This window comes from Tenrec ecaudatus, chromosome 13, assembly GCF_050624435.1.
Source record: "Tenrec ecaudatus isolate mTenEca1 chromosome 13, mTenEca1.hap1, whole genome shotgun sequence".
Classification (NCBI taxonomy): Eukaryota; Metazoa; Chordata; class Mammalia; order Afrosoricida; family Tenrecidae; genus Tenrec; species Tenrec ecaudatus.
Window position 1 is genome coordinate 130,912,509 of NC_134542.1, and position 24,975 is coordinate 130,937,483.

A 24,975-nucleotide genomic window follows, 5' to 3' on the forward strand; every position below is an offset into this window, starting at 1 on the left:
CGAGTGTGTTGCCTTTACAACGGGTAAGGACAAGATGTCCCACGCTACATGCTGAAGCTTCCTATGTCAATACCTTAACTTTCGGAGTAAGATTTCCCATTCAAATTACTTTCAGCAGCTTGTTGGCACACAGCTTTGTGTAATATTTGCTAACGACATTTTAAAAGCAAATAGAAAGGGTAGGATTGTACTCCCTATGGTGCATAGTCAATAAATTGTACATCTGTAAAAAGGTTCAATTGGCAAACCTTGTGCGCTAGATAACAAAATCACAATAACAACAAAAAAAGTAGTTGATGAAGCTGCTAAAATACAATCAAAAACCTCATGGGATTTGGTTCCTCAGTTTGGAGGTTGGGGTCATGGTTTCAGGAGATAGCCCAGTTAATGGCCTAATCGGGGCTTAGGTTCTAACTCCTACTCTATCCGGGCTTTTACTACGTCCATCCAGGTACAACTATTGGTTTGTATTCACCTGGAATGTGTGGGTAATTCTCTCCATGAAGAGCATGCCTCATCTGACATGACATCAGAAGAACTGGATGGTGCCTAACCACCAAGACTGGATGTTTTGATCAAAGATTCCATATAAAAACCCTGATCAAAGGGAGTCGGGGGGAAAGCAAGATATAAATTCTCATGGATTCTATACTTTCTAAAGCTATGGAAGTTAAATGAACCTCTGAAATTATTACCCTTTAAGTAATCTTTAAATCTTTAATGAAAAATACTCCCTGAAGTCTTCCTAAAATAACAGCTTTACTTAGCTAGTGAAAAGGGTCTGTGTCAGTCAGGGTTGGATAGAGAAACAAATTCAGAGACACTTATATGTGTATAAGAAAGAGCTTTATATACAAGAGCAGTTGAATATTGAGAAAACATCCCAGCCCAGTCTAGATCAAGTCCATAAGTCCGGTATTAGCCCATATGTCCAATATCAATCTATAAAGTCCATACTAATCTATAAATTCCTCTTCAGACTCATGAAACACATGCAATGATGCCGAATGGAGGAAGATCACAGGCCAGTCGGTGGGAAGTCTTGTGGATCCAGAGGCATTGTAGCATCTCAGCATTGGCAGGGGTCTCCACGGGGCTCGTCCAACTCAGGGCACTAGCATAGTTTCATGTGTCTTGTCAGCTGCAATGTCTCCCAGGGAGTAAGCAGAGAGAGAGTGTGTGTCTCCCGTCTCCAAGGAGGAAAACAAGAATTCCCAGAATCCTCAAGAAAAGGCTATGCCCACACTAAGGTCTCATTGACAGTCTAGACTCCACCCTTTCACTCTTAATCCTCAAAGGGCCATATAAGTACAGTGTCAATTAAGTCCACAGAGAAGCAGCACACCATCCAGTGTGATCCAAGGATTGTAAATAATAAAAGCCAAGACCAGAGAAGGGAACTGTATAAGAACAAAATTTTCAGCACCTATTTTACAGAAGGCTATGGATGACAGTGAAACCCCCAAATCCATTTGCAGGTCCCCATATGGATTAGGAATTACAGCCAGAATTGCCCTTGGAAGCAAGGATGATGAGAGACTTTGACTCATGTACTTTGGGCACACTCATGGACATGGGTCTCAGAAGAGACCAATCCCTGGAATTATTTGGAATTCCCAATCTTGTTTGGGGAAATGGAGGGGCAGTGAAAAAGAGAAGGCTCTCAACAAGATGGAATGGCACTGTGGTAGTTACATAATTGTCCATTTAAGGATTAAGCATGTAGGGGTGGTGTCTAGCCTGTCAATCAGGTCATAGTCAATGAGGCTTCTGGTTGGGCATAGCCTCCCCCTAAGGATTCTGGGAATTCCGGTATTTCCTCCTTGGAGATGACTCTCTGCTCATACCCTGGGAGACATAGCAACTGACAAGATACATGGACACACCCTGATACACTCCTGGGTGCTAGAGAAGTCATGCAGAGACCCCTGCCAGGGCTGAGATGTTCCCAATACTACTGGATCCAAAGACTTTCCACCCACTAGCCTGTGATCTTCCACATTCGGTGTCATTGCACGTGTTTCATGAGCCTGAAAAGGACTTTATAGATTGATATCAGACTTATGGGTTAATATCAGACTTATGGACTTGATCTGGACTGGGCTGGGATGTTTTCTCCATATTCAACTGCTCTTGTACATAAAGTTCTTTCTTATACAAGTATGTGTGTCCGTGGATTTTTTTTTCTCCAGTCTACCCGGACTGACACAGGTACAGTGACTACGACAGTGCTCAAACATAAGAACAATTTTTAACATGGCGCACCAACAGGTAGTGTTTTGTTCTGTTGTATATAAGGTCACAAAAGTCACCTTTCTTCACCTCTTAAAAAAAGGAAGGAAAGAATAGAGGAAGAAAGCCGGAGAAGCCACACTATGTGGCAGGAAGAGGGCTTGGGCTGGTGTTTTAGGGGGAAAACAAAACAAAACTTACTGCCATCGATTCCTACTCAGGACGCTCCCAGGCAGGGTAGAACTGCCTCTGAGGGTTTCCAAAAACTCTTTATGGGAGTAGGAAGCCTCATTTTACTCCCACAGAGCAGATGGTTCTCAACTGTTAATCTTCTGGTTAGCATCCCAACTTGTAACCACACCGCCAGGTGAAAAAAAATAGCTCAAATTCAAATTTACATATTTAATAGCAACACATTGTCTTAAATGAGAAAAGACAAGTCCTCTGGATGAGGGAGACCATCAGCATGAGGCCACTTAATGGAACATGGAAAAAACAAAGGAGACTAATACAAAATCATCAGCAGCAATGGAACAAGCCATTGCCGTTGCAGCCAGGGCTGTAGAGGCTGGAACGGGGCCAGCTATGTACACAATTGTAGATTAGAAAAGTTTACAAGATTGGATCAAGGCAGTCGGACATGACTCATGAAAATGCTACCCTAGTGTTCCAGTTTCCATCCAGGGCTCAATTCACTGCCAGCGAGTCGATACTGAATCATAGAACATGGTAGGACAAGGTAGATCTGCTCTTGTGGGTTTGTTTCTGAGACGTAGAAAGCCCGTCTTTCTTCCTTCACGTTGTTGGTAGTTTCAAACTGCTGTCCTTGCAGATTGCAGTCCAAACCCCTCAGAATGCCACTGCCCCCTTCCTAGCTTTTGGCAACCCACATTCACACTGTGCCTGAGGGCACATATTTTCCCTTGCTGGTCAAGGGTCAGAAAGGCTAAGTGAAGGCTGAATCCTTGTTGAGGGAGCAGGGCTAAAAATAGATTTAGGTTTCCTGCTGTAAACTGTCAGATAATGTAAACTCTAAGAGAGTGGGGAGGCAATCCTTGCACAGCTGGCTTCCCCTGGGACGCCCAAAGGGGTGTCCTGTTTCCGATTATTAAGCGATACGGCAGCTAAGATGATGTGAACACACACGTCCACTTTCTGGCCAGGAGACCCAGACAACTGAGATGGGAGGTCGTTATCCCAAAGGAGGCTCTATGGGGACAAGATATCTCTGGCTCTCACTTCAGCGAGGGCACATTGAAGAATATCTTCACTGGGGCACTGTCCGCTTGTGCGTGTCCACCGGAGGACACAACTGCCTCGGAGCTAGAACCGGCCCGGTTCTGGGAGTCCCAAGCTCATCTGGGCTCCGCATCGGACTACGGAAGCTGGATGCTTCCAAATGTCCTCCTCGCGGAACGGAGGAGACCGGAGGGAAAGAAAGAGGGTCCAGAATGAGAAGCGAGTCCAGGACCGCGGACGCCGAGTTCCCGCAGACCCTCAAGCTCGGCGTCCCCGCGATGAACCACGTCGGAGTCCGGCCCGGGCGCAGTCCCGCCCCCGGGGCCATCGCGCAGGCGCAGAGCTCCCGCGCCGCAATGCGCATGCGCCTGCGCCACCGGCCGCGGCGCCCCGGCCCAGTCGCGGCGGAGGAAGTTGGTGCTTTGCACTCCGCCCCGGTAGCAGCTCCTCGGCCGACTCCCCGGGCCCCGCTCCCGCTGCCTGCCAGCCCCCCCGGACCATGGGGCTCCCCAAGGCGCCGGAGGACCAGAGTCGCCCGGAGGTAAGGACCCGCGCCGGCACCCCTCGCGCCAGCGGGCATCTCTGGGGAGGGGGCCGAACTCGGCCGGCGCGCTGCGTGTGCAAGCGCCCCGCCCCCTTCCGTAGGTGTGTCTGCAGGTTGGCGGCGAGGGTTGTCACCCTGCTGGGTGGCGGGGACAGCTGGTGGGTGGGGACTCACCCCATCCACTCCTGGCTCCCGGGGGAGAGGACCTGCCCAGCCGGCGCGTGCCCTGACGCCGGCCCAGGAGCCGAGAGCGCGGGGCACCCACCTCACGGTTCCCCGGGGATGTCTTCCCCCCAGCCGACTCCCCCGAGTCCCGAAGATGCTGCGCCCACGGGTCACGGGACGGCCTGGGCGCCGCCGGGCAAAGGGCGGCGACCTCGTGTGGCTCCGCCTCTCGGAGCCCAGGGGCCCCATCTGGACCCGCCGCCGGTCCGGAGGGAGGGAATGTCTCCACCCCAGACAGACTTCTCCTTAGGGTTTCTCATTACGTGTTCCCAGGCGTTTGCCGGTTGGGATGAAGGAAAGCGCATTTCCTTTCCGCCGCACAGATCACCAACTACCTGGTTGCCTCTGCCTCCTCTTTCAGTTACTTTACTCAGGACTCTCTTTTACTAGATTTTTAAGAAAAAATAGACCTCAAGCTCAATTCTCCGCCCTTAGGTTCTCAAGTAGTCATTTTGACGGTTGTTTGATTACTTGACACGGTAAGTAGTCCCTTCACACAATCTGATTGTGTCTGGAGTCGCTTCTCCGTGCTCCTTTCAGATCTTCAAGTCATTGTTGTAGAATCAGTCCTTTGCACGATGGCCTCTTTCATGTCACAGTGGAACTGTGCGCGTTAGGGTGTCGGTGACTGGCTTGTCAGATCATTTGTCAGGCCATTCTTTTGAGGTACATCTGGGTGGAAGGGAACCCCCATTCTTTTGGTGAGCAATTGAGCATTAATCCCAGAGATTTCATTCATCTCAAATGCCCACGAACCGAAATATCAATGCATTCAGTGTGCAGAAGCTGGTGGTAGCGTCAGAAAAAGATCTGCCTCTTGGTGGTTCTAGAGGACAAGTCCATTTTGCTGAGAAAGCCTAACAAAGGTCATGTCAGACACCTGCATTAAGTAAATGAAACCTTACTTGACTTGATGGGATCCAGGATTTTGAAGGGTAGAATCTATACTGTCAGATTGGAAGCTCTCTTTTTTATCACTTCCTTCCCCCCCCCCCCACCCTTATCACATTTTTGCCTGATTTTTTACTTTAAACTCCTATTCGGTATCCCAGGTCTACCTCCACTCTCTTCAGTCCAGCTTTCCACAGTGCTAGACTTTTTCTAAAATAAAAAGCAATTGTTTCTGTCTTGGTTTTTGTTTAACCTTTCATTGACTGCCAGGAGCCTGCTTCTGATGGGTCACTTTCCCCATTGCCTAAGACTCAAAATTTTAAGAAGCTCATTGCCATCCATTCGACTCTGACTCATTGTGACCATAGAACAGCCCCTATGAGTTTCTGATACGGCAACTCGTAAGAGGACTAGAAAGCCGCCTCTTTCTCCTCAAGAGTGACTGGTGGCTTCCCTCTGCTGTCCTGTTGGTTTACTGCCCAATTCCAATCCGTAACCACTACACTGCCAGGGTGTGTAAGACGGTGTCTGGCAACTGAGAGACTTTCAGGATGGATATAATTACATTGTTATTATTATTAAGTTCAAAGACCAGGGCATATGATTGTGCATAGCCTGTGTAATTAAGCTGTCAAAAATCCAGTTAATTCATTAAATTCAAATTAACCCTCTCTATATGTAAAGGATGGAAAGAAGATTACACATGGTTTTGCATATCGGTTTACAGGAACTAGTGTGGGGCAATTGAGGATGTATTCATGCTGTAGGGCATAAAACCGTCATTCGTTTTTATCAGAATTTCTTTTGCAATTTGTGTTTTAACTAGTCTGGTGGTTTTTTATGACTTGAGGAGAAGCTATTCTTTCATTCCAGGTATGTTTGTCTAGTCCATTCCCATTTTGTTTCATAGTTAATCTGTGAAGTGAATTTGAAATCACATTAATTTACTCCATACAGTGGCATGTGCCAACGAGTTTTTTCAAACATCACAAGTAAACTTCCCCATTCTTGGGGTGAGGGGACAAGTATGGGCAGTATAGCTACTGTGGGTAGCCTGTGAGTGCTTATTAGATGAGTTGAGGATAATGCTTTCATGAGGTATTATCAGCATCTCCTCCCAGAGATTTCTCTGTGTGAAGCAGCAATTGAATAAATTACAAGTCTGTATTACACCCAAAGAATTTTGAAGGAAATATTGTACAGTTTTCCTCTTCTGTCTTTAACTGTGACTTTTCTTAATTGTTTTTTTTTTGTTTCTCCATCTAAAGATATTTCTCAACCTTCCCAGATAATTTGCATAAGAGAGGTGCACATCCTCAATGAACAGTGCTTGCTAACTTTCTGAATCTTTGATAGGCTGAGGTAGTGTCATTTGAAGGAGAGAAAAATAAAAGGAGCAATGGCTTATGACCATCATCTCCCTTCTATCTCAAAAGATTACCAGTCACTAATAATTATAGATTCAGCTGTATGTTAATATGTGTATGCTCCTCCTGGGCAGTTTGTATCTCAAAATAATCTTAGCATTCCACTATCAATGCCATGATTGAAAATCCAGGGTTATTACATGGTTGACTTCGATACTTTATGTAATGAATTGAATACGTACATTATTACAAGTATTTCTCTTGAACTAAAAGTTGTTTTAGGTGCAGAAGACTAAACATGGATGTGTAAATATAGGGGCTCTCTCCTGAACCAGGAGCTAGTTCAGTTGGAAAGACAGACATGTAGGTGACATCAGACATGTCACTTAGACTTACTTGTATGAATGGCATAGACAAAAAGGCATGGCTATTTCAGCCTGATTTTCAGGAGTGGCGTTGGGTAGGAGCTGGAGTGTAAAGGTGTTTTCTGGATAGAGAAGAGGAAGGGAAAGGGGCCTGTATGCACAGTGAAAAAATGCCAATGGAAAATGCTCATGTAGGGTGCCCATGCTTGTGTCTGGATTGTTTTGAGGGGAAATGACTGGATGTCAAACCAAGACATTTGGAATTTATGATACACTGAGGATGATTGCTTGGAATGAGCTAAGGAGAGATCAAGTGACAACTGAAGACAGACTAACAGGGAAGAAGGATTGAGAGGCAGTCACCACAGTAGAAAGGATACATGGAAGATATATAGTCCTATTGGGTGTCCAAGACCCAGTGATTCTCTAGAAACCCTTTTGGAACTCAGAAAAGATGCTATACTCGTGGTTACAGTTTATTACATTGTGTCATTCCCCTCTCCCTTCCCCCAAAAGCAAAAGATTAAAATCGGCAAAGGACAGAAGCATAAAGGGCAGAGTCAAGGAGAGACCAAACGCCGCCTTCTTTCTGTCCTCTCCCAATGGAGTCAGCTGGACAGCACGTTATTCCCCCAGCAATGATGTATGAAGCTGTGCTTGTTGTCAAGTAGAGAGGCTCACTCAAACCTGAGTGTCCAGGGTCAGTCATAGGCACACAGTGCTTACATGACTGACTTTGGGTGCTCGGACCCCCACACTGAAGACCAGACAAGTAGGCATTGACCATAAATTCTTGGCACCAACAAATTATTGGTATAAACTCTGCGGCAGGATATAAGGACAACATGATGGATAAAGTTGAGAGTGTTTTATTCCGTGTATGGAAAATTGCTGACCGAAACCTGTTCTACAGCACTTAACAACAAGAAGATCTGAGGGATGGGGGGAAAGGGGATGGGGTGTTCCAAAAAATTTATGACAATATTCCTTCGATTTTTTCTAAGAGCTTTTTGAAGCTCCTTTGTATACAAAAACATTCTTATCAGTGAAAGTATTAAAGGGTTCGTGCTCGCTTCAGCGGCACATATTCTAAAATTGGAACGATACAGAGAAGATTAGCATGGCCCCTGCACAAGGATGACACGAAAGTATTAAAGGGTTCAAAGTTTATCTCCCAAGAGCCTGTTAAGGGCTGGTCTCTTAAGACTTTAGGTTTAGCTAGCCCCAAACCTACTGGGCTAATCTTTTACTGATAAAAGAAGACATAATAAGCATCCATGAGTGAGGGAGTAGTAAGACTTTCAATCAGGATGTCTTAGTTTCTGATTTTTCTTCTATAATAAAGGAAAAGTACAGTTAAAGAAAACAAGTATATTCAAAATTACCATGATATTTAAATGGATTTAAGTAGTAGGTAAACATCTTAAAGCCGGTGGGTACATTCTGACGCATAGTCAGTGGGTGGAAAATCTTATGGATCCAGTGGCAGTGGAAGCATCTCAGTGCTAGCATGGGTCTCCATGTGGCTTCTCCAGCACCAGGGCTCTAGCTGCCTTTAGCATAGCTCCATGTGACTTGTTAACAGGAATGTGAAGCAGAGCAAGCATGTTTCCACCTCCCAGGGAGGAAGACAGGAGTTTCTAGAATCCTCAGAAGAGCATGTCCACCCAGAGGAATCATTGACTAGACCTGATTGACAGGCTAGACTCCACCCTTTTGCTCAAGTTGACAGGAGATTATGTAACTGCTGCAACAACCAATAGGTAACATCCTGATAAATGGAGAAAAGATTGAAGCTGTCAAGGATTTTGTCTTGCTTGGATCCACAATCAGTGCTGATGGTAGCAGCCGTCAAGAGACCAAAAGATCCCTTGCAGAGGGTAAATCTGCTACACCGGACCTCTTTAGAGTATTGAAAATCAAGGATGTTACTTTGAGGTTTATGATGTACCTGACCCAAGCCCTGGTTTTTTTAAGTCACCTCGTATGCATGTGAAAGTTGGACATTGAATAAGGAAGACTAAAGAAGAATCGATGCATTGGAATTGTCACGCTGGAGAAGCATAGTGAAAGTACCCTAGACGATTAAAAGGATAAACAAATCTCTCTTAGAAGCAGTACAGCCAGAGTCCTCCTTAGAGGAGGCAAGGATGGCAAGACTTTATTTTACGTATTTTGAACAGATTTTCAGGAGAGGTTAGTCCCTGGAGAAGGACATCATGCATGGTAAAGTGGAGAAACAGCGAAAAAGACGTGACTGCAACAATGAACTCAGGCATAGGAACAATTGTGAAGACGGCAAAGGGCCGTGCAGTGTTTCCTTGTGTTGTGCACAGGGTCACTGTGGGTCCAAACTGACTCGATGGTGCCTGACAACACCAACTATTATGGGACAGTGACCAGCCCTGGTGTTTGCGTTGAGGTTAGAAAGGGAAATACCAAGAGGCAATGAGTTCTTTTCATTGTCCCTGCCCCCTTTGTTGGTAACATCTGGGACCAGCATGGCCACAAAGGCACGCAGAAAACCTTGTGCTTGTCTGTGAAGAGCTTGTAATTTAACCCACAGGCCTGTCAAACCATGGATTAGAGAACCTGGGGGTGGGGTGTGTAGGGGGTCATATGCTCTCATCTTCTGTATGGGTTCCTATATCTGTTTCTCCCCCTTCCTTGACCATTAAGAGGTCTGACTCGGACGACACTGTGTGACATGGGAATCTGGTGTGGTGACACAGTCTTCAACACTGAGGTTGTGACATTGAGGTATGCCTTGTGTACAGGTAGTTTTGACCACTGAACGTTTTACCTTTTAGGTGGAGACACGAGAAGATGAAGAACAAAATGTCAAGTTGACTGAAATTCTGGAACTCTTGGTTGCGGCTGGGTATTTCCGAGCAAGAATCAAAGGTTTGTCACCTTTTGATAAGGTAAGAAGCCCTTCTAATGCCTAGGCTAATCTGGGGGAGGAGTGCATGATTAGCTCCATTTGGATTGGGTCATGCTTGTGTCTGGATTCCCCTCAAACAATCCAGACACAGCATGGGCACCCGACATGAGCATATTCCACTGGCACTTTTTCACTGCTCACACAGTGGTTCTCTTTCTCATGTAGGGAAAGAGAGCATTTATCATTTTTCATCTGTTTCCATGCTCCCTTTTCTTCCTAACTGATTCATTAAGCCCTGGAATCTGTATTTTATTAAGCATCTCTCATGAGCCTAAGTCACAATCAAGCCTAGTTGCTTTTTCTAATAACAAGCTGTGTCTGAAAGAGATTGTGGTTTGAGATGGAGTCTTAGGCTAAGCCTCATTTGCATCTCAGAAATCCCATGAGCTGCAGACAGCAGGGATTCTCATCTCCCTTAACTAGATGGGAGGGGGGAAACATACGAATATTAAGTAATGAAATTCAAAATGGCAGTTGTGCTGACCACGTTTGGTCACTAGGACACATTGTTCCTCTGGAATCTGCTCTTTGCCTGAAACTAGGCTGACGCTTCTCAGCTGAGAAGTGATGTTCTTACTCCTGCGCTGTCAGGAGGATGTAGATGTGACGTGTCCATTTAATCGCAGTCTTTACGGACTTAGGGAATCCAGTGTTTAGTGTATATCCGTTGCTATCAAATTGGCCCTGACTCAGGGTGACCCTGTACATTAGAATAGAGCTGGTCCTCGATTTCCAAAGTCTGTAAGTTGTTACAGAAGCAGACTACCACATCGGGTCTTCTGTGCAGTGAGCTCATCACTCTGCCACCAGGTCACCTTCATTTGTGTATGTGAGGAGGGAAAGAAGAAAAACATCGGAATTTCCTTAATATACTTAGGCTCTAAGTCAGCCGGAGCTGAATTAGAATAGTTCTTCCCTTTGTACTACTAGCTGGATAGCTTTGGCCGAGATGCTTAGCTTCTTGAGCTTGTGTTATCTTCTGTAAAAAGGGAATGATGCATACTTCCTAATCTTCTGCTAAAGGTCAGGTATCCCTCGCCCAGTATAATATGTCTGCACCAGTAATGCCCTCCTGGTGTCTCCTTTCCTCCTCGCCCATTCCTTGTGTGCTTTAGCCTTCTCCCTGGCACAGAGGAAACACAAAATGAACCAGTGCTTATTTCTAAACAGATTGGTACAAAGTGGCGGTTTTTATCTGTACAATTCAATATGGTAGCTAGTTGGACTAATTAAAACTAAGTAAAAGTCCCACAGTCACATCGGCCACATCTCAGGGGCTGAGTACCTCATGGAGTAAGTAGTAGCTCCTGCATTGGAAAGGGAGGACATAGAACACGCTCATCTTTGCAGAAAATCTGAGTGGACAACATTAGCTTAGTCAGTGGTTCTCAACCTTCCTACTGCCGGGACCCCTTAATTCAGTTCCTCAAGTTGTAGTGACGACCCCCCCCCCAACCATAAAATTGGTTTCTTTGCTACTTCATAACTGTCATTTTGCTACAGTTAAGGATGGGTGACCCAGGTGAGAGGGTCATTCCACCCCCCAAAGGGGTCGCGGGCCACAGGTTGAGAAGCGCTGGTTTAGGTGAATTGTAGTTGCTGGGGCAAGGTGAACACATGCTCATTCTTTAATGATAAATAATCTTGGATGTTTGCAGAGTCTGAAAGAACTATAATTCATTTGCCTTCTCCTTCCACTCCTGAAAATACAAAGGGAAAACAATTGTATTCTTTCTGTCTTGCAGGTAGTAGGAGGAATGACTTGGTGCATCACCACGTGCAACTTTGATGTAGACGTTGATTTACTCTTTCAAGAAAACTCTACAATAGGTCAGAAAATGTAAGTGATAGGGTTTGCCCCGGAGGAAGATGAACGGGGAAAAGGAGGTTACTGTGAGCCAGATGTTGTGCTGGATGATTTAGATACTTTAATTTTCCTTGTAGTAGGTGGCATCCTTGTTTACAGCTAATGAAACTGAAGCTGGGGCAGCCAAGGTCATGTAGCATATGAGTCATTTAATATTCAGGGTTTTTCTCATTTTCTTTTTGACCTGGCAAGTAATTTACATATCTTGTAATTCCGTAGTTAAGTCATTCAATCATATCAAGGAGAATTGCACATTCCCCCCTCCCATGGCGAAATCGCCTCAAAGATGAGTTATGCAATCACATCCATTCTGGTGCTTCCTCCCACTCTTGTCTTCACTCTTAACCCCCGGGACCCCCATTCCCTCGCTATCATCTAGCCCCCCACCCCTGTATTCCCTATATCCCCCTGTATCAGTTATCCTCCTCATGCATCCACTCCTGTGCTTCACAGCTGGGAGACCCAACAGAAAACAAAAACCAATATTGCACTATGGCGGTAAGGATACAACATAATAGTATGCAGACAAAAATACAAATAACGTGTAAGAAGGATTTCAGACCCCCAACAACATTCAAAAAGCCCAGGAAGACATTTCTGTGATGGAACCAGTAAGAGATATTTATATTCAGAATGAATTCAGGTCCCTTCAACTGGCCAAGTATCAAGGTCGATCCAGAATAATCAAGATTACAATGGTCTCTACTTGTTACTAAGAATGTTCGACACTCTTGCCTATGGCTAGAGCTGATTTGCCAGTGGCTCAGCCTGATGAGCTATTCTGCAGATGGGCTTGGGGCGCCCACGGCCCCCCTTAGCCCTGCACAGATTGGGTGGTTATCATTTTTGCTCCGATGCTTTTCTCCTCACCGTACTTGAATTTTGTGTGCTTCTTTTATGTGTACTTAATTAATCCCTCACTTAGATGGCTGCTTACTTAAACACAAGCCGTTAAGTCCCCAGGCACTCGTCCAATTGATAGCTGAGCAAAATCTGCTTTCATAACCACACCTTGACCCTTCTCTTCAGTGGTCATTTTATGAACTGGAGTATGGAACAGGGTCTTGATGTAAGAAATGATTGTTCTTAAGTTGGAGCTAGGATTTAGTGCAAGCCCAAAAGTCATTCCGGGATCTGTGTTTGTTTGTTTGTTTGTTTGTTTGTTTAATTTACTGTAACTTCAGAGCCCATTACATATGTCATATCATTCCGTAATTCAATCATGTCAAGCATACTTGTGCGATTGCTTCCGTATCATAGTGTTCTCCAAATCATACTTTTCCTTCCTGGATTTCTTGACATCATCTCCTTATCTTCTCCACCCCTCTCCATTCTCCTTCCCCCAAACCCTTGTTACAGTTTCTTTCCCTGTAGGCTCAACATCATTCGGCTTCATTTAGCAAAAATAAAGCAACAAATAACGCAGCTTCAAGAGCCCCAATGGCAACGCATCCCTGAGATAGACCCTAATATAAGTGAGCATAAGCAGAGCATAACAGAATGGTCGTCACAGGATTGCTGGTATAATACCTATCTTAATACAGCGTCCAGGCCATTGACGTCCCGAGACTGTTCGCTAACCAAGAGTGCACTGCTCTTGGTACAGCTGTCTGTTTCTACCTCAGATGCTGTGTGTTTTCCAGCTAAGGCCTCAGGCTACAAGTGTGTCTGGGTAGAGTCCAGTTCACCAAGTAGAATTCCCATTTGGGGTCTCACCAATACAGCGTCTGGAGTATGACAGGCACCCTGAAGATCCAGGATTCAGTGTCCCAGTGTTCTGTGGCCCTGGCCTGGTGCCTGGGACACCCCCAGAACCCCTGCGTCAATGCTGCACTCCATTAAAGGTCCCAAGGGCTTCCACAGTCTCTCCTCTCCCCACCTGGAGGTCAGCTCGCCCTCCCCTCCCCTCCCCACAACAGACATGTAACTATGTTAGCCCAAATTTGACCATTTCCTCTCCCCACCCTTACGTTGCCCCTCCCATCAGTAAGCCTCATCCTCCTAACAGGACTGTCTCCCTCTCTGGGAGACCTGACCCACTATCCACCTGGCACAGCATCCCCCTCCGACCAAGTGACCTACACTATACTTAACCAGGAATGGTTGATGTGTGGTTCATTGGCACTGGTGAAGCTGTTTACCAGAAAACTGGACGGCATGTAAACTTGATCTTGTACCCGTTTTGCGGCTTCTACCTACTACAGTGGACTCATACCGTGTTTGTCCTTTTGTGCTCGACTCACTTCACTCAGCAGAACGTCTTCCAGATCCCTCCACGTCTTCAGCAGTTTCATGGTTTCATTGCTCTTGTCGAGGGATGTGTAGTATTCCCATGTGTGTATGTACCGGAGTATTTTTATCCACTTAAAAAATCATTTCATCAGGGGTTCATACAACTCTTACTACAATCTGCGCACACATCCGTGTGTCAAGCACTTTTGTGCATTCGTTGCCCTCAGCAGCTCTCCACCCAAGCCCCTGGCATCAGCTCCTCATTTTTTTCCCGCTCACTCCCCACAAACCCTTGATAATTTATAAATTATTATTTTGTCATATCTTTCTCTGTCCCACGTCTTCCTTCACCCACTTTTCTGTTGTCTGTCCCCCAGGGAGGAGGTCACATGTAGATCCTTGAAATCGGTTCCCACTTTCCAACCCACCCTCCCTCCTCCCTCCCAGTATTGCCACTCACACCACTGGTCCTGAAGGAATTATCTGCCCTGGATTCCCTGTGTTTCCAGTTCCTATCTGTACCAGTGTACCTCCTCTGGTCTAGCCAGACTTGCAAGGCAGAATTGGGATCATGATAGTATGTGTGAATGGTGGGGGTGAGGGGGACGGAAACATTTAGGAATAGAGGAAAGTTATATGTTTTATTTTTGCTACATCACACCCTGACTGGCTCATCTTCTCCCTGAAACACTTCTGTAAGGGGATGTCCAGTTGCCTACAGATGGGCTTTGGGTCTCCATTCCGCACTACCCACCTCATTCACTATGGTAAGATTTTTTGTTCTGATGATGACTGATAACTGATCCCTTCGTCCCCTCTCTTCTTCCATTTGGGCTTTATTGCTTTTGAGCCAGATGGCCGCTTGTTTACCTTCAAGCCTTTAAGGCCCCAGATGCTATATCTTTTGATAGCCGGGCACCATCAACTTTCTTCACCACATTTGGTTGTTCACCCACTTTGTCTTCAGCGGTTGTGTTGGGAAAGTGAGCATGATAGAATGCCAGTTTAATAGAAGAAAGTATTCTTACATTGAGGGAGTACTTGAGTGGAGGCCCAACTTCCATCTACCTTACTACTGAACCTATAAATATATGCACATAGATCTATTTCCCCATCCTCATGTATAAATATGTTTGCATATGTACATGTCTTTATCTAGTAGACCTCTATAAATGCCCTTTCTCTCCCAGCTCTTTCCTCTATTTCCTTTGACTTCCCTCCTGTCCCACTCTCATGCTCAGTCCCCACCAGGGTTTCAGCAATTCCTCTTAGTTACATTACCCTTGATCATGCCCAACCAGGCCTCCCACACCCTCCTCACCACTGATTTGGATCACTTGTTGTTCTCTTGTCCCTGGGTTTATTAACACCACTACTTCCCCCCCCCCACCTCCCCCTCTCCCATGTCCCCGCCGAAATGTCAGTCCCATTATTTTCTCCTCCAATTATTCATCCAGCCTATCTTATTTAGACAGACCTGCGAAGATAATAACATGCACAAAAACAAGACAGAGAAAAACCAAGAAACAATATATACAACAAACCAATGACAAAAAACAAAACAAGAAAGAAAAGCTTGCAGTTAGTTCAAGGATTGTTTGTTGGCCTTTAGGAGTGTTTTCCAGTCCAGTCTGTTGGGGCACCACGCCCTGGCCCCATGGTCCACCTTCAGCATTCCCTGGGCACCACACCGCTACAATCCCTTGCTGTTCTGTTGCACCCCCTTAGTGTTTTCCCTCGGTGTGGTGGGATCCGATCGGGTACTATTCCCACACTGTGTCTGGTGTTGTCCCCTGTAGGGCTTGGGTCAGTGAGGGTGTCATGTCTCAGTGGGACCGGCCATGTGGTCCTCTATGTGGACTGGCTGCTCTAATTGGGAACATCGACCTCATGGCCTGGTGGGCCATGATGTGCTCCACTCTCTCCTTCCTCTTCATCTGATCCCGCGTGTTCCGATCAGATATGCTCCTCTTCCGGAGCTGTAGATTCAGTGCCATCCTTTGAAATAAATTTTCTTCTGAAGGGAGGTGCAGGTGTCCACTTAGTAGTTGGGGTTGGGGCCGACCCCCCAGAACTCTCCACTGGTTCCTTCCTCCACGCCGGCATTTTGCATTCACATCTTAGAGCACCAGGTTGAAGTCTGGTCCTTCTTTCCCTGTAGAGACACAAACAATACCCTCCCCTTGGGTGGGTTAGTGCCCTGTGCTCCCGCTACCCTTTTCTGTTTTATTATTATTTTTTCCCTTTCCCCACCCCCTTTTAGTTGTCTACCAAGTGTACCCCTGTATTTGGTTTGGTCCCTGCCATATTACCTGGTCCTCACCCCAGGAATGTTTGTATATCGTAGCTTTTCCCTTATGCCCCTTTTGCCCCCTCCCCCTTTTTTTTAAGCTTACCTCAGCAGCCTTTGAAGTCTTTACATCTTTTAGTCAAAGCTATCTTGAGGTCTGTTTTATCTTTTTAGCCCTCTGGATGAGGTTGTTTTATGTGGTGGTCTCTTATTTATGCTTGGTGAGTGTTTTGCCACAGTGGGTCAGCAAGGATCTTTTGTAGGACTGAGTTTCTTCTAACATATTCTTTGAGTTTTTCCTTGTCTGGGAAGACTCTTACTTCTCCATCTATCTTGATCAATAATTTGGCTGGGTAGAGTATTTTTGGGTTTGCGTTGTTTTCCTTAAATTTTTGGAATATATTACTCCACTCTTTCCTCCTCTTCATAGTTTCTGCTGAGAGGTCTGAGCATATTCTTATTTGGGAACCTTTATATATGATTGCTTGTTTTTCCCTAGCTGCTCTCATGATTTTCACCTTTTCCTCAAAGTTGGATAATTTAACTATTATGTGCCTTAGTGACTTCTTCTTGGGATCCAGTCTAGTGGGGTTCTTTCAGCCTCCTGAATGGTTGCCTGATTTTCATTCATTAAACTGGGCAAGTTTTCCTCCAAGAATTCTCTCACTATTGTTGCAGATGACTTCTTTGTTGTGTCTTCTTCCAGTAAGCCAATAATTCTCATGTTGTTCCACTATCATTTCATCCATTATCTGTATTGTTTCCCCCATATCCTGTATGACTCCAAGTAGCATTCTGAAATTTTCTTTCTGTGGCAGCTCAGTGTCTGCTTCTTCTATGCATGTCATTATGTTCAGGACATCTGCCATTGCCTTTTGTTTCTCCCGTTTTGTTTTTTTTTCCGTTGAGGTCCTTGGGGATGATGGCTGTTTCGTTGAGTTGTTTTAGAGGAGCCAGGTGCCATTTTCCAGGGAGTCAAAGAGCACTGGCTCTCTCTGGGAGACTTGTAGGAATGCTTCTTCGTACTGCCTACAGCTTATTTCACTATGGAATTAACCTACTACTTTATCCTCCTGTGGTTTCCCTCTCAGGGGAGTGACTAGAAGGCTGGTCAGTTGCCTGCTTTGGTGTTGCGGAGGTTGGGCAGAGGTTCCTGAAGAAGCTTGGAATGTTGAGGAGTGTTGGCCCAGCTACCTTAGGACCCCAGGTACACAGGCAGGAATTCCCCTGTAAGATGTTGAGCAGAATATCCCCTGGTGGAGGTCAGCAGAGCCTCCTCCAGTGTGGGGCTAGCTGCATAGGGTGGGGCTCACCTAGCTGGGTGTGGCTCAGATGTAAATGTCCTAGGCTAAGGGGAGTGGTCTAGAGGTTAGCAGTAGTGTGTGAGAGACCAAGAAAGAAGCAAAGAGGAGAGAAAAAATTTTAAAAGCAAGCCCGCTGAGCCTGTAGGGTGACTGTGTTGAGACCAAGCTACCCTACAGGCTCCAAAGGGTCCCTGCTCCTGCAGAGACAGTGGCAGGACCAAGGTCAAGCCCAGCCGGCCTCCACTGAGGAAGCCAAAAGCCCCCCCCCCCCCCAACCCCATGGGTCTGTGCCTACTTATCTCTATGATGCTCCTCCTGCGTTCCAGCAGTGTTGAATTTCCCTCTGTGCAGCTCTCCTGGGCTGAATTCTGTGGAGTCTCTCTGGTATGTGTTCCTCCATCACCATCTCCCCGGAAGTCCTCCACTTTTCTATATATGGGAATTGATGTTGTTTCTAGCTTCTTGCTATTGTGAACTGTGCTGCAGTGAACATTGGGGAGCAAACGTCTGTTCATGATCTCTTTCTTATTTCTTTGGTGTATATACCCAGTAATGGTACTGCTGGGTCATATGGTAGTTCGATTGCCATCTGTTTAAATATCGCCATATCTCCTTCCACAGTGGCTGTAGGTATTTACAAGTCCACCAGCAATGCATGAGAGTTGCTCTTTCACCATACCCTCTCCAACATTTTAAACTTGGACTACAGTAATGGACATTAGGTAGTGTATCATCGTTGTTTTGACCTGAATTTCCTGATGGGTAGTGACCTAGAGCATTTCCTCCTTTGTTTATGAGCCATTCGAGCATCATACTTTGAGAATTGTCTGTTCAGGTCCTTTGCCCACCTTTTCAGAGGGCTATTAGTAAGCTTGTAACATTCTGTAGATCTTAGTAATTAATCTGTTGTCCATTAGTTCATTACTCAATATCGTTTCCTAGTCTGCGGGATCTCTTTTCACTCTTAATAAAGTCTTTCAATGTACACAAGTGCTTTATTTTTAGTAGGTCGCATTCATCTGTTTTATCTTCCTCAGAGTATGTTTCCTTTGTTAATTCTGCTAGCCTGTGCATTCCCTGCACTAGACCTCCAAGCCATGTCCCGATTTTCTCACTGATGATCCTGCTAGCTTTGGCTTTTACATCTAGGTCTTTGATTCACCTTGAGTTTGTTTGTGTGCATGGAGTGAGATACGGATCTTGTTTCATTCTTCTGCAGGTGGGGATCCAGCTTTTCTAAAACATTTATTGAAGATGGCATCTGCTTCCCATTTAATGTTTTTTGGCACTTTTGTCAAACGCAAATTTTCTGTATGCAGATGTTTTTATTAATGGGTTTTCTGTCCTGGTCCATAGGTCCAAGTCTCAAAACAGTACTAGACTGTTTTGACAACTGGCTGTATAATAGGTTTTAAGGTCAGGTAGTGTGAGGCTAACTACTGTATTCTTTTTCTTGAGGAGTTCTATGCCTTTCGTGGGCTTTTTCCCTCACTATATGAAGTTGGCAATCGGTTTTTCCATTTCTTTGAAGAATAATATGGAATTTAGATCGAGATTGCATTGGATTTGTAGATTGCTTTAGGTAGCATTGACATTTTTACTATATTGGGTCTTTGATCCATGAACACATAATATTCCATTTTGTAATAATGTTCTGTAATAATGTTCTCTTGTAGTAATATTCTGTAGTTTTGGCCTCTTATACTAATGTTCTGTAGTTTTCTTCATACAGGTCTTTTTTTTTTTAATTTTTATTTTTTTACCTAGGTTTATTTCTAGCTACTTCAATTTTTGCTTGGCTATTGTGAATGGTACTGATTCCTTGATATATTTTTTCTGCATCCCCATCACTGGTACATCCAATTGATTTCTGCTTGTTAATCTCATAACCTGCTGCTCTACAAACTCCTCTGTTGTTTCCAGCAATCCTGTCATGGACCCTTAGGATTCCCAAAATATAAAATCATATCATCTTCAAGTAGCGGAAGTGTCACTTCATCTTTTCCCCATTGTACACCCTTGATATCTTGCCTTTGTCTCATGCCATTGGCTAGGACTCCCAGCACAGTGTTGAATCGAAGTAGGGATAACCATGTTGGGTTCCCTTGTTGAGTGGAAATATTTTCATCTTTTCTCCATTGAGTGTAATATATTGACTATTGGTTTTTCATATATGGCTTTTATTGTATTGAGGATTTTCCCTTCCTGATTTTGAGTCTTTTTTACAAATTGTTGTTGCTTTTTCTGCATCAGTTGATATGATCATATGGTTCTTGTTCTTTTTCCTGTGGATGAGGTGGATTATATTGATTTTCAAATGTTGAACCATCCCTGCATTCTGGTATGAATCCCTCTTGGTCATGATGGGTTTTTTTTGGTTGTTGTTGATAATGTTCTTAGAGTCTATTGGCCAGAATTTTGTCTAGAATTTTTGCATCTATGTTCATGTGAGATATCATTCTATAGTTCTCTATCCGTGTGGGGTCTTTGCCAGGTTTCGGTGTCAGGGTTTTGCTGGCTTCATAGAATGAATTTCGGAGTTTGTCATCCCTTTCCAGGTTCCAGAAGGACTTGTGTAGGACTGGTGTCAGCTCTTCTCTGAATGCTTGGTAGAATTCTCCTTTGAAGCCATCTGGCCTGGGGCTTTTTTTAGTTGGGAGTTTCTTGATTTACCTTGCCTATTTCTTCTTTTGTTATGGGTCTGTTCAAGTTCTTAATGTCCATATGCGCTATTTTGGGGGGAAAGTGGATCTCAGTTATTTGTCCATGTTCTTGAAATTACTGAATTTTTTGGAACACAGTCTTTTGTAGTACTGCGTAACTGATCTTTTTGTTTCACTGTGGTCTGTTGCACCATCCCTGTTTCACCCCTCATTCTTGATTTTGACGTCTGGTTCTTTTCTTTTGTTGAGTTTGCTAGCAGTTTGTCAATTTTGTTGATCCTTTCAAAGAACCAACTTTTGGCTTTGTTGATTTTTATGATTTCTTTTTCTGTTTGAAGGATTCTGCTGTTGGCTCTGTTTTAGCCGTTGCAGGTGCTGAGTTAAGGTGCTAAGCATACTGCTCTTTTTTCATGTGTGCCTTTATTGTAATAAAATTACCTCGGATAACTGCTTTTGCTGTGTCCCATAGGTTTTGGTATGCTGTGTTGTCGTTCTTACTGGTTTCTAGGAACTTCTTAACTTCCTCTCTTATTTGGGCTAATTAATACCCATTGATTTTTTCGAGACCCATGTTGTGTTGTTGTTAAGTAACCAGGTGTTAAGTCTTTGTTTTTGTTCTTTCTATGATTATTTTCCAACCTGATGGCACAGTGGTCACACAAGGAGATCTGAAGGAGATCTCAGTGTGTTTGAATTTTCTCGAGCATATGGTCTGTTTTCGAGTATGAGCTGGGTGTGTTGGAGAAGAATGTGTATTTTTTTTAATTTTGGTTGCAGTGCACTAGAAAATGTCTATTAGGCTGAGTTGTTTGATTGGGCTGTTTAGGTCTTCAGTTTCTTCATTGAGTTTCTTACCCATTGTTCTGTCTTTCTTTGAGAGTAGTGTATTGAAATCACACACTGTAACTGCTGCTGCAGTAATTTCTCTTTTCGTCTCTTTCAGGATTTGGTTGACGGATTTGAGGATCTATTGTTGGGCACATGTATGAGGGGGCACCCCCAAAAATACAAAATAAAGCTCTACTAAACGGAGCTTTCATCAGATGTCTTTTTCCCGCTAGGTGAGCTATTCGATCGGAGTTAGTGCAGCCAGTGGCATTGATTGGGAAGGTTCTCTCCAGTCACAGTGAATTTTTTCATACCAGCAATTTCATTCCAACCTAGTTTTTGTGATGACTGACTGAAGAGAACGGAGTTCGGCTGTGAAATTTTGTGTTCTACTTGGGGAAAATGCTGCAGAAACTGTTTGGATGTGGAACACAGCTTACAAGGACAGTGCTATGGGGAAAACTCAAGTGTACAGGTAGCTTTCTCATTTCAAAACAGGTGAAATGTTGATTGATGACAAACCTCCTTCTGGATGTCATCAACTTCCCGAAAGGATGAAAATGTGGACTTGTAGTGCATTTGGAGTTCGTTGCACCAGGTCAGACTGTTAATCAAGCTTTCTATGTAGAGGTTCTGACAAGATTTGTAACAGTATGTGATCAAAAAGGCCTGATTTGTGGCAGATGGGGGACTGGTTTTGCCACCAAGACAAATACACCTATTCATGCAGCCACCTCAGTGCACCAGTTTTTGGCAAAAAACAGCATGTCTCTCTTGTCCTACATGCCTTACTCACCTGGCCTTGCTCTATGGGACTTCTTTTTGTTTCCTCAAATGAAGAGGGACATGAAAGGACAGTGATTTTTTAAAAATCATTTTATTAGGGGCTCATACAACTCTTATCACAATCCATACATACATCAATTGTGTAAAGCACATTTATACATTCGTTGCCCTCGTCATTCTCAAAACATTTGCTCTCCACTTAAGCCCCTGGCATCAGCTCTTCATTTTTCCCACTCCCTCCCCGCTCCACCTTCCCTCATGAACCCTTGATAATTTATAAATTATTACTTTGTCATGTCTTACACTGTCCGACCTCTCCCTTTACCCACTTTTCTGTTTTCTATCCGCAGGGAGGAGGTTATGTGTAGATCCTTGTAATTGGTTCCCCCTTTCCACCTCACCCTTCCTCCACCCTACTGGTATTGCCACTCTTACCACTGGTCCTGAAGGGATCATCACCCTGAATTCCCTAGTTTCCAGTTCCTATCTGTACCAGTGTACATCCTCTGGTCTAGCCAGATATGTAAGGTAGACTTGGGATCATGATAGTGGGGGGGTGGGGGAGGAAGCATTTAGGAACTAGAGTAAAGTTGCATGTTTCATTGTTGCTACCCTACACCGTCACTGGCTCCTCTCTTCCCTGAGACCATTCTGTAAGGGGATGTCCAGTTGTCTACAGATGGGCTTTGGGTCTCCACTCTGCACTCCCCATCATTCACAATAATTTGATTTTTTATTCTTTGATGCCTGATACCTGATCCCTTCAACACCTCATGATCACACAGGCTGGTGTGCTTCGTCCATTTGGGCTTTGTTGCCTCTGAGCTAGATGACCGCTTGTTTACCTTCAGTCCTTTAAGACCCCAGACACTAGATCTTATAGCCGGGCATCATCAGCTTTCTTCACCACATTTGCTTATGCACCCATTTTGTCTTCAGCAATTGTGTCGTGAAGGTGAGCATCATGGAATGCCAGCTTAATAGAACAAAGTATTCTTGCCTTCAGGGAGTACTTGAATGGAGGCCCAATGTCCATATGCTATCTCAATACTAAACCTATACATATATGCACATAGATCTAGTTCCACATCCTCATATATAAGTATTTATATATGCACATGCCTTTATTTAGACCTCTGTAAATACCCTTTGCCTCCTAGATTTCCTCTATTTCCTTTGACTTTCCTCTCGTCCCACTATCACGTTCAGCCTTCATTTGGGTTTCAGTAATTCTTCTCAGTTACATTCCCCTTGGTCATGCCTTATCAGCCTCCTACATCCTCCTCTCCACCGATTTGGATCACTTATTGTTCCCTTGTCCCTGGGTTTGTTAACACCACTTCCTTTCCCACCACCTCCCCTCCATGTTCCCCAGAACTGCCGGTCCCATTGTTTTTCCTCCAGGTTGTTCATCCAGCCTACCTTATTTAGACAGACCTTCGGAGATAATAACATGCACAAAACCAAGATAGTGCAAAATCAAGCAACAAAAGAAAACAAAACAATAACAACTCAGTGACATAAAACACAGCAACAAGAAAGAAAAGCTTGTAGTTAGTTCAAGGACTGTTCCTTGGCCTTTAGGAGTGTTTTCCAGTTGAGTCTCATGGAGCGCCAAGCCCTGGCTCCCAAGTCCATCTTTGGTATTCCCTGGGGACTTCGTTGATCCGTTCCCCTTGCTGTTCTGTTGCATGCCCTTACTGTTTTGCCTTGGTGTGGTGGGATCAGTTTGGGCGGAATTTCCACACTGTGTCTCCATTGTTGTTCCACGTAGGGCTGTGGGTCAGTGAGAGATGTCATGTCTCATAGTGGGGCTGGCCATATGGCCTTCTCTGTGAATTGGCTGCTCTGAGTGGGGATCTCGTCCTCAAGGCTTGGTGGGCCAGGATGTGCTCCACTCTCTTTTTCCCCCTTCATTTGCTCCCGTGTGCTCTGATCAGACATGTCCCTCTCCCTGAGCTGCAGATTTAGTGCTGTCTTCTGAAATAAGTTCTTCTGGGGAAGGAGAGCGATTTGATGGCTTGGAAGAGGTGAAGAAGAAAGGGAGGGAAGTGCTGTCAGTCATCCAAACAGATGAGTTTGAAAAACGTTTGGAGGAATGGAATTGTAGATCTGACAAACGTAGTACATGTAATGGAGAGTACTTTGAAGGTGACAGGTTGTTCTATAAAAAAATTTAAACACATATCTTTGAAAAAGTTTTACAAACATTTTTGTGGGGAGTTGTCCCCTCCTAATTTGGAATATTCAAAGCTAAGACTCTTCAACAAAAGTTCTGTCCCCTTCAGCCCCCACCCCAATCCTGACATAGGTTTTAGGACAGCGACATAGGTTTAGGACAGTGGCTTCCGTATGGGGAGTTCAGTATGGGACTTGGTCAGTATGGGAGTTCAGTATGGGACTTGGTCAGTATGGGAGTTCAGTATGGGACTTGGTCAGTATGGGAGTTACCTTTGCTGGACAGGATACATACATCAAGGTCATCCTTTTCTGCCCTCTCAACAGAACCCACGTGAGCTCCTTGTAGGTAAGACCTATGTAGTGCCTTCTCGTGCACCATGGCCTTCATCTATTAGGAAATGACCCGGCACTTACAAATTGGGCCCCAGCTAGCAGCTCTAACAGGTTAAAGTTTTATAAAAGGGTCTGGGATGTAACTAAGCTGCATGTGCAACTGACCAGGGCCCTCATTGCTTCCTGGTCCCTCGGGGTTCTTCCATATTGTTTATCAAGGTTACCAGTATGGGTAGCATGGATTTGGGGTTTAGCAGACCCATTAAATAACTCATCTTTTCTGATCTGATCCAAGTAACATCTAAAATTAGAGAGCCAGCCAGATGGATGGAGACCAATTATCAGAGAATGGGGCTTAAATGTGCAGTGAGACAGATTTGCACAGAAGTTCACCCACCACTCCTGCCATGACAGTGTCCCGCCTGTTCCCACACTGAACTGGAAAACTTTCCCCTTGGGGATGAGGGTGGGGTCAGGTGGGAGGGGCCTATTGACCCATAAGTATGACCTTTGGTCTTGAGGAGCCCAGTCTGTCCTCCTCCCCAGTCCAGCTAGTTCATAGGAGGACTGAGGCCAGGTGCTAGAGAGAGGTCGGTGTCTCTTGAGAGGCAAAACATGTCTCCTTTCAGAAAATAACAGTGAGGATGCATGGTTTTCCAAAGTCCAGAACGTTAATCTGTAAAA

The 24,975-nt window shown here is 44.8% G+C and overlaps 1 protein-coding gene and 1 non-coding gene across 3 annotated transcripts in view; both read left to right on the plus strand.

Annotated features, from left to right (window-relative positions):
* The first annotated feature begins 3,841 nt into the window (after positions 1-3,841).
* Positions 3,842-24,975, plus strand: part of CCDC93 (CCC complex scaffolding subunit CCDC93) — a 104,756-nt gene continuing 83,622 nt past the window's right edge. Inside the window, exons 1-3 of one of the 2 annotated variants that reach the window (XM_075530272.1) lie at positions 3,842-4,012; positions 9,674-9,787; positions 11,553-11,647. In XM_075530272.1, the coding sequence (XP_075386387.1) occupies positions 3,971-4,012; positions 9,674-9,787; positions 11,553-11,647 (251 nt within the window). In that variant the 5' untranslated portion in view covers positions 3,842-3,970. The remainder of the gene's footprint in view (positions 4,013-9,673; positions 9,788-11,552; positions 11,648-24,975) is intronic. The other variant, XM_075530271.1, reaches the window with a different exon arrangement.
* LOC142425094 (U6 spliceosomal RNA) lies at positions 7,929-8,034 on the plus strand. The gene has a single exon (XR_012779469.1). It is a non-coding gene; the product is annotated as a U6 spliceosomal RNA (small nuclear RNA).